A 10,000-nucleotide genomic window follows, 5' to 3' on the forward strand; every position below is an offset into this window, starting at 1 on the left:
TATAAAAAAACAAATGGTCGATCATATTATTTCCCATTTGTTTGTTAGTCTATGTGCCATTGGGATTGGAAGGAACCCAGACGCTTTGCTGTAATCACAGTGCCATAAGTCTAAGGATATGTGAGGACTTATAAACAAACTGTATAGATCCTATCGCCAAACCACAGTCCGACACCCCTCCTTTAAACAAACAAACTTCAACACGTAGCCTATGTAAAAAAAAAAAAACCCTCTGTCTGCATCCTCAGCAGAGGAACACGTTCCAGCTGGTGGTGGCCTCCATGGAGTCGGCCTCCTACGCTATCCTGCTATACCCGCAAGACGGCCTGCAGTTCCACTCCACACCCATAGAGGGCGAGAGCAAGCCACTGGAGGTGGGCTTCAGCCAGGGCCAGGTGGCCGGCTGGTTCTGGAACACCAATCAGGGCGACTACTACCGCGTCACCACTGACGACGAGGTGTCCATCCAGGAGTTGACCAAGTAAGTGCCCAACCGGATCTTTTGGATTGTGGATGTTGAGAGCGTATGATGTACGCTTCCAGTTATCTGTTTATGTTAGATCTATGCCCCCAAAGATATAGTTTCATAACTCGAGTTGCTTTCTCTTATTTAAGACCAAAATGTGTGTGGTTGATAAGTTTAGGCACCAAGACAAGTTTACTGATATTTTGAAGTGTGTCATCTTTATAGCCAAAACAAACCTCTTCCCCACAAGTTGATAATGTCCCTTTCCTTCCCTCTCTGCCCCACCCAGGAAGACGAACTCCGGCCGTCGCGGCGTGTGGGTCTACGAGATCGGCACCTCCCCCTTCTTCACCTCCATCCACTCGGGCGAGGTCGAACACCTGTCCCCCGAAGAGTCCGTCCCCGGGGTGGTGGTCCCTGACACCCCAGAGAGGGGGCCCCAGTACCCCCCCGTCAACCCTCCTTACGAGACCGTGACGGACGCATATGACGAGTACGAGGACGAGACCCCGGAGAGCCCCTTCCCCCCGGTGCCCCCCACCCGGGCGCAGCCCGTGTACCCGGTCCAGTTCCCCGTGTACCCCGAGCCCGCCGACTCCAAGCCCGTTTACCCAGAACCAAAGCAGCCGGAGCCCCGCAGGCCCCAGGTGGTGGTGGTGGACGCAGATGACCTGGATGTGGATGGTGAGTCAGTCTGTCTCAAAACAAGCTAATGTGCAAACATGAATTCTGAATTGGATCCCATGAATCCTGAATTATAGCCCAGTCATCAGAAGGTCAATACTGGGTGGTGGGTTACCAAACATTATATATATATTGTATATATAGTATATATATTGTATACATATTGTATGACAGTATCAACATTTTCAAAAGGACCTTAGCATTAATTTAATGGTCATTAACTTTGGTTGATTAACTTTTGTAATTATCCTGGTATTACTGTGGATCAGAGAGACAGCTGTATTTTTTCCAGTCGTGCCAGTTCCATGCTGTTTGCTCATACGCCGTTTGTGCCCCTTCTCTGTCCCCCCCCCCCCCCCCAACAACATAGTGTTCTCCTACAACTACGAGACGTGTGCCAACAACTGGCAGAAGTGCTCCAGCTTCGCCGACTGCCGCGACTACTCCGGCGGGTACTGCTGCCACTGCCGGCCCGGTTACTATGGCGACGGCCGAGACTGCGTGGCCGAGGGTGAGGAACGCATAACCAAGCCGCTAACCATGCTGCCCCCCTCCGTAGTAGTCCATAATCAAGATTATTAAAGGACCACCTGTGGGATTCAATATGAGTGTAATTACAATGCAGCGTGTTTACAGACTGTGCGTGAAGGTAGGGGGGTGAGAGAACACATCTGATTGCAATTGCTAACAGGCTAACAGCTTTGTTCAAGTCAGCAGTAGATCATATATGCCAGAATACATTCAAACAACCCCAAACCCACCATATGCCACAAGCACGGTAGCTAGGAATAACATTTGTGACATTTGCTTTTGTTTATGTCTTGTGCAGTTGGAACATTCTTATCTTTCCTGTTAAAATAGTAAAAGGTCATGTAACCTTGAATGTATGAGTGATGCATGTGTATACATTCTAGGAAGCCTAACCCACCATGTTCTAAAGGTTCTGTAGGGTAAATGTCACATGTGTTTGTTTATAGTTGTTTATGTTTTGTCTGGTAGGAAGGTGGTCGGTTGCTCATAGTTTTTTTCCCCCTATAAAGTCACAGTAAAGACATATGTCAGTTTAATGAGCTTTTGTGGTCCCTTACAGGGGTGCTATTAACTCTGCTGGCATCCTTCCCAACAGAAAAAAAAGTCAGAATGGAATTAGTAGTCAGCAGTAGAGTACATTAGACTCCATGGAAACCAGAAAACGTTCCGATTAAACACTCTAAAAGACTCTGAAAGCAAATAGTCAAATGCACTTAAACATCTGTGGTTAGTCATTCCTTTATTTTATTTCTCCATTTTTTATTCCTTCCTCTCATCCCTCTCTTTTATGTCCCTCTTTCTCATCCCTCTGGTTTTAATCTCTCCTCCCTTCCTCCCTCCCTCCATCTCTCTCCCTCACCAGGCAAGCCGCAGAGGATGAACGGTAAAGTGACGGGCCGCGTGTTTGTCGGCGGCTCGCCATCGCCACTGGAGTTCGCCAGCAACGAGCTGCACTCGTACGTGGTGGCCAATGACGGACGGGCCTACGTGGCCATCAGCACCATCCCGGCCGGCCTGGGGCCCTCCCTGCAGCCGCTGGCCTCGCTTGGGGGCGCCATCGGATGGGCCTTCGCCCTCGAGCAGCCGGACTACGAGAACGGCTTCAGCCTCATCGGTAAGAGAGGAGTCTTTGTGTTTTGTTTGTGTGTGTGTGTGTGTGTGTGTGTGTGTGTGTGTGTGTGTGTGTGTGTGTGTGTGAGAGAGAGAGAGATTTGCATGGGCCTTTGTCCTGAATCAGTCGGCCTATGAGAACAGTTATATGAGTAGCCTCACTGTGGAAGATGTTTAGATGTTTTGACTTGGTTGGTAATAGATAAGTGTGTGTGTAGCCAAGACCGACTCATGAGTCTTTTCGTGCATTTGTGTGTGTGTGTGTGTGTGTGTGTGTGTGTGTGTGTGTTATTCCCTCCACTTTGTGTTTGCCACCTTCCCTCGTTCTTAACCCTCCCTTCCTCAGGTGGCAGGTTCACGCGGCAGGCTGAGGTGACCTTCCACCCGGGCGGCGAGCGCCTGAGCATCACGCAGGTGTTCAAGGGCATCGATGAGCACGACCACCTGACCATCAGCACCCAGCTGGAGGGGCGCGTGCCCGAGGTTCCCCGCGGTGCCACTGTGCAGATCGAACCCTACAGCGAGATCTACCAGTACAGCCGCAATGGTGAGAGGCCAGAGGAGTCTTTACTGTTGCTGCAATGGAAATGAAATGATATTAATATGTTACAGATATTTATATATTTGTAACAGGTAAATTATAGCTATATGTGTAACGAATAACGGAAAATAAAATATTACACGAAAGTGTCAATTCTCAAAATGGACAAAGTCCAGATCATAGAAATAATAAGAAAGTTATAAAATAATGATAAAAAACATAGGTTTTGTGAAACAAAATGATGGTTAATTGATTCCCAAAAAGGTGAGGTCTAAATTGACAACAAATAAATCATTATAAAATTATAATTATTTGTGCATTATATATCTGGTATATAACATTATATACTATATCATTATATAACACGTGGCAGTTCCTCCTATTACATCATATCAGCATGGGAAAGGTCAAAGGTCGACATGTTGGGGTCTTGTGACCTCCTAGGAGGTTCTGTTCTCCATCTGTTTGTCATCTGTGCTATGAGGAAGAGGTGAGATGATCTAAAAGCTGGGCCCATGAAGGTTCCAAATCATGCATGAAAGAGGCCTTCAGAGTCAATGAGCTTCTGGAAGAATAGGTGTTGAATGTCAGCCAGCAGGTCGAGATGTCGGCTTTAAAAGGCTGACCTTGTCACGGTCACCAAAGAGGTCGCTCTCCCATTGTGATGCTCTCAGTCCATAGCTCAATGGTCGCCCGGAGAAGTCTTTCTTTCCCCAGACACCTATTGTGTAAAATGTAGAAGTGTGAATAGTCTCTGATGGGTTTTTACTACACACATTTTCTATTACATATTTTCTGTCCATTTATCCCCTCCTCCTCAAAGAATCTCCTCATGGTTGTGTTTTTCCTGTATCAAACCTTTTTCAGGGACTTTTCAGTTTAAACGTCTTTGTTTGTTTTATGAATCCATGTCCTTGTTTTAACGTCCTATTCTTTGTTTCCATCCTCCATCCCTCTCTCTTCCCTCCATCCTCTCTCTATCACTCCATCCCTCTCTCTTTACTCCATCCTCTCTCTATCCCTCCATCCTCTCTCTATCCCTCCATCCCTCTCTCTTCTCTCCATCCCTCCATCCCTCTCCTCCAGTCATCACGTCGTCCTCGCGGCGCGACTACACGGTGAGCCTGGCCGAGGGCGGCATCCAGACGCTGAGCTACAGCTGGCGCCAGACCATCAGCTTCGAGAGCTGCCAGCACGACGCGGGCGTGCGCCCGCCGACCCCCTCCTCGCAGCAGCTCACTGTCGACCAGGTGTTCGTCATGTACGATGCCGCCAACCAGCTCATCCGCTACGCCATGAGCAACAAGATCGGCTCCATCCACAGTGAGTCACCTCGCCCCCCGTCGTCCTCTATGACTAGCTCAGGTCCATCCACAGTGAGCCACCTCTCCCTCAGGTTTCTTCTATGCGGTTAGACTCTGAATAGTAACTAGGTCAGATCCATCCACTGTGAGTCAGTAGGTGGGTTTACAAGGACAACAAGGTTTTTGTCACTCCAGTTAAGAAAAAATCTGTGCCATCTGTTTACATGGGGTATGTTCTATTCCGATCAGGTGCTTTTCAAGCGCTCTAGAATCTTTGATCGGAATAGTCGTTGCTGATTGACCGTATACATGGCTGTTCAATCGGTCAGTTGTCTTCTATCCGGTTGGACTCTTTATCCACTGGGACTCAGTGAGTTCTGCTCTTTTCAGACTCGAAATAGTAACGAGATCAGATGTGTTGGCAGTGAAAAGCCCCAGTGTGGGTATTCCTGTCTGTTCCGCATGGGTTCCATCCGTTTAATTCAATGTGACTCTGTTCAGTTCGAGTCGGCCAAATTGAGCCACAACCCATAGTTCAGTTTGTTTCAACTGATTTCAGTCCAGTGTATTGACATCCACCCAGGTTGGTTCAATATTGCAACTATTGCAATTACCACGTTTGCTCGCGGACCTCTTGAGCTAGCTTGCAGACCCTACCAGTGGTCCCCGGACCACACTTTGAGAAACACTGCTCTATGTACAGTAGTTAGTACATTTTATGTCGCTCGGGGTAAGAGCATCAGCTAAAAGGCAAGAGCTGTAAAGTGAGGCGATGACTCTGAGGCTGTGTGTGTCCGTGGCTGGGATACAGATTAGAAAGACAGATGAACAGCAGGCGGGGACTGTTTGGGGGACTATGCGTTCCGTGAACTTTGACCTCTGCATGAGGTCTCCTAGGTTACGAGGGGTCAGTAAGGGCCAGTGCCGCCAGATCCAGTTTTTACACTGGAGGTGTGTGTGTGTGTGTGTGTGTGTGTGTGTGTGTGTGTGTGTGTGTGTGTGTGTGTGTGTGTGTGTGTGTGTGTGTGTGTGTACGTGTGTGTACAAGAGGTAATGAATGTGCGTTACTAACCTGCATTGGGTAAATGAGTGATGCAGGAACTAGCCATTAGTGAAGCATTGAAGTGTGTGAGTTAGTGGTCAAGAGAGTGAAAACGTGTGGGACTTAATGGGCAGCATTGTTTGAGTGTTTAAGTTGGTGGGTGAGTGAAATCTATGCATGCGTCTGTGCATGTGTGTGTGTGTGTGTGTGTGTGCTCAGAATAGGTAGGGGGTGCACATGTGAGTGACTCTGCGCACATGGGTATGTGTGTGTGTGTGTGTGTGTGTGTGTGTGTGTGTGTGTGTGTGTATGTGTGTGTGTGTGTGTGTGTGTGTGTGACATCTGTACAGGGTTTCCTGTAAGCTTCTCCGGAGGGGAGCGGACTTCAAACGGCTGCCAGCATTAAAGCAGCTGCTCTGTGCTGTTTATGAAGGGGGGTCGACTCCACTGAGCTGTGTTTAGCCAAACTCCAGAGACCTGGTGTCTGAAAGTCTCTCATCTTTTGGAGCACAGCCTGTCCAAAGACAAATCACCACAATTGAGACAAAACGTTCTTTTGTCACTTGCTATGTGTATACTTTGTGACGGTGTGAGGCGTTCTGTTAATCATTTTTTGTCCTTGAAAAAAGTAAAAAAGACATACATAGCATATAGAACGTAAGACATATACATAGCATATAGAAAATAAAATGAATGTAAGCTTAGACCCAGTAGTAGTGCTACAGTGGGCCTATTTGACAGTCCAGTTTCACCATATTTAAGCACTCTCACATGATAAAATGGCCCTTTAAGGTGCACCGTTCTAGTTCTTGGTTCCCCTTATCATTAGATACAAGCACTGTAACTTTGAAATGAAAATGACTTGGCAGAAGTTGTTAGAGTCAGGAGATAATGGCTTTGAGTCCTAAAGGCTTCAAGGACACACACACACACACACACACACACACACACACACACACACACACACTCACACACACACACACACACACACACACACACACACACACACACACACACACACACACACACACACACACACTTGGTAAACCATGACTATGAGTTGTGTTCGCTTAAAAATCAGACTTCCTATGGGTACCTTTCATTTTCTACTTTCGTACTTTCTTAAGTTTCCATGTAAATTTGAATACTGAACTTCAAAACTATATATTACAGTCAGATGGTAAGACAGCCAAGCTCATCCACTCCCCCAGACAGCCCTGTCCCTTGTTTGTAGTGACTGACGTGTGGTTGCTGGTTGTTCCAGGTGAGACGGTGGAGAACCCTTGCTTCACTGGCAGACACGGCTGTGATACCAACGCCATGTGCCGACCCGGCGAGGGAACCCAGTTCACTTGCGAGTGTGCCAGCGGTTTCACCGGAGACGGACGCGCCTGTTATGGTATGGCTACCTCTAGTGTTTGTGTTTGCTTGAGGGTGGTAATGGTTATGTTTGTTTGTTAGCGAGTGTGTTTGTAAGTATGTGTTTGAGATTTGCGTGTGTGTGCGTGTGTGTGTGTCTGTGTGTGTGTGTGTGTGTGTGTGTGTGTGTGTGTGTGTGTGTGTGTGTGTGTGTGTGTGTGTGTGTGCACGTGTGAGAGAGAGAGAGTGTCTGTGTGTGTCTATGATATTTGCGTGTTTGTGTGAACATTCTTCCTCCTGGTCCTAAATTGGTGAGCATAGCAGCTGTTTGCTACTTCTTCTGTGTAGGTTGTTATTGAAGTGTGGAAGTGCCCATTAAAACATACAGGACCTGACATCATGCATATCCCCCTGCAGTTTCCTCAGAAATGAGTGTGTCAGAACTGTGTGTGTGTGTGTGTGTGTGTGTGTGTGTGTGTGTGTGTGAGTGAGATTCAGAGCTGAACTAAAGTAACTCCACAAGCCACAATTACATTCCATAATATGTCCATCACAATCCAACATAATTCTGCAATTACAGTTCATATATCTGTAATAATCCCTACTATCACAGTTCGTATCTCCCTCATAATCCAACATAATGCCAAAAAGTTGTTCAAACACGCTACTTTAATACTCATGTATTGATCCCGTGAGGTTCCCCAATCCCCTGGTGTTTTTGCACCTGGTCTTGTTTCTATTCCGATCTACATTCTGTATGCACTCTCTTGTCCATGGGCGCCCAGAGCTGGTTGGTTTGTGTGTTTAAGCAGGACGTGAGCTTCCCCCCTAACACACTAATCGAATCCAAGACATGAGAGAATTCCTCGGATGCAGGAAAACTAAATTCCTCGGCTACAGGAGCCGCAGAGGGAAAGGATGTCCTAGTCCAAACATCCATCGGAGAGAGGGTGTCGGCCGGGTCGTGTTTTGGGCAGACTGTAGTCGGACACGGGTTCAGGGGGAGACAGAGAGATGCTGGGGTTGGGTTGGGTTGGGTTTGGGGGTCTTCTTCCTGTACAACCAGAGGTTTTGTTTTCAGGGTCAGGGGGATAGTAACTTCCTGTAAGGGATCTAGAGAGTCGTTAATGCAAAGCAAATGTGTGTGTGTGAGAGAAAGAGAGAGAGAGAGAGAGAGAAAGAGAGAGAGAGCGAGAGAGAGAACGAGAGAGAGAAAGAGAGGAAAAGAAAACATTTGATCATGGTTTCTGTTTATATGAGAGAGAAAGAAAGAAGTAATGGTCATCTACCACAAGAAAAGGAGAGGTGATCATGAGGAGATAGAGGAGGAAAAATGACAAAGTGAGTGAAAGAGAGGAGGAGGGAGAGAGTTTTGATCATGAGATGTAGAATGATGAAAAGACCCTGTGTCTTCTGGTCTAATTATGGTGCCTGCTGGCTGTGAGCTGTGGTTGGTGGACGATTGGCTATTGTACACGAGGAGATAATATCGTTTTTTGATTTTTTTTTGAGCAGGGGAGGGGGAGTCAGAATGTTCAAAAAAGCCCTCGATTTCTAATCTTCAAGAACAGTGTAGTTTCTCCCTCATTTGGAGTCTTTTGAGTTTCCTGCTCTGAAGATGAAAAGGAAATATCTCTGCTCCTTGTTCAGAGCTCCTTCAGACTTGCGATGTGATGGCAAACAAACACATACAACTCTCTTATATCTAATGATTTGATATTTCATATCTGTCTCTTTTCTCCATCTTTCATCTCTCTCTCTCTCTCTCTCTCTCTCTCTTTCTGTCCCCCTCTCTCTCCCTCTATCCTGTAGACATTGATGAGTGCAGGGAAACTCCTCAGATCTGCGGCCGCCACGCCATCTGCAGCAATCAGCCCGGAACATTCCGCTGTGAGTGCATGGACGGCTTTCAGTTTGCCAGTGATGGAAGGACCTGTGTTGGTACGTACTGTGTAATCAACGCTTAACAGTTAACACTGTGTGTTTGTGTGAGTGAGTAACTGAGAGAGAGAGAGAGAGAGAGAGAGAGAGAGAGAGAGAGAGAGGATATGTTTGTACGTACTGTGTAATCAACACTTACTCAACTTACGCAACTCACTTAATCAACTAACTAACATATGTTTGCCATATATTGTATTCCATGTATTCTAAGTAAACCTTATGTTTGAATGTTTTGCTTTGGCAATTGAGAGAGAGAGAAAGAGGGAGAGAGAGAAGAGAGAGAGAGAGATACAGGAATCTGTCAGTATGTATGTTTCTGTTTTGTGTTGAACACAGATAAGAGCAGCATATATCTCACTGACCATTCTGCGTTTTCCTCTATCTGGTTTGTCTCTGCAACTCTTTTCTACTCCTTCTCTTTCCAACTCCCTCTCCTTCTCTTGCCCTCTAAATACACTCCTCTCTGTACTCCTCCTTCTCTCTTTTCTCTATCCCTCTCTTTCTCTAACTCCTCTCTCACTCTCTTCTTCTCTTTCCCTGTCTCTCTTCATCCTCCCTCACTCCAACTCTCTCCATCTCTTTCTCTGTCATTACACCTCTTCCCTCTCTCCCTCTCTTCATCCCCTCATCTCTCTCATTCCCTCTCTCTCTCTCTCTCTCTCCCCACACATCTCTCTTTCTCTTTGTCCCTTTATATCTCTCTGTCTCGGTCTCTCTTCCTCTCTCCTCCCATCTCTCCATCTCTCTCTCTCTCCCTGTATGTAGAGGTGGAGCAGGCAGTGAACCACTGTCTGCGTGGTACCCATGACTGTGATCTGGCCGAGAGGGCACGCTGCAGCTACAGCGGCGGATCCAACTACATCTGCTCCTGCCTGCCTGGCTACCAAGGAGACGGACGGTCCTGCAGGGGTCAGTCTGTGTGTGTGTGTGTCTGTGTCTGTGTGTGTGTGTGTGTGTGTGTGTGTGTGTGTGTGTGTGTGTGTGTGTGTGCGTGTGTGTGTGTGTGTGTGTGTTTAAGAGAG

General features: G+C 47.0%; 1 protein-coding gene across 2 annotated transcripts in view; it reads left to right on the plus strand.

Moving 5' to 3' along the window:
- LOC121718257 (nidogen-1-like) overlaps positions 1-10,000 on the plus strand; it is a 42,355-nt gene that overhangs the window by 12,436 nt on the left and 19,919 nt on the right. Inside the window, exons 3-11 of one of the 2 annotated variants that reach the window (XM_042103186.1) lie at positions 249-481; positions 756-1,150; positions 1,521-1,661; positions 2,544-2,795; positions 3,138-3,338; positions 4,419-4,655; positions 6,943-7,077; positions 8,850-8,978; positions 9,744-9,887. In XM_042103186.1, coding sequence (XP_041959120.1) covers positions 249-481; positions 756-1,150; positions 1,521-1,661; positions 2,544-2,795; positions 3,138-3,338; positions 4,419-4,655; positions 6,943-7,077; positions 8,850-8,978; positions 9,744-9,887 — 1,867 coding nt within the window. The remainder of the gene's footprint in view (positions 1-248; positions 482-755; positions 1,151-1,520; positions 1,662-2,543; positions 2,796-3,137; positions 3,339-4,418; positions 4,656-6,942; positions 7,078-8,849; positions 8,979-9,743; positions 9,888-10,000) is intronic. The other variant, XM_042103187.1, reaches the window with a different exon arrangement.

Source organism: Alosa sapidissima, chromosome 9 (genome assembly GCF_018492685.1).
Source record: "Alosa sapidissima isolate fAloSap1 chromosome 9, fAloSap1.pri, whole genome shotgun sequence".
NCBI classification, from domain to species: domain Eukaryota; kingdom Metazoa; phylum Chordata; class Actinopteri; order Clupeiformes; family Clupeidae; genus Alosa; species Alosa sapidissima.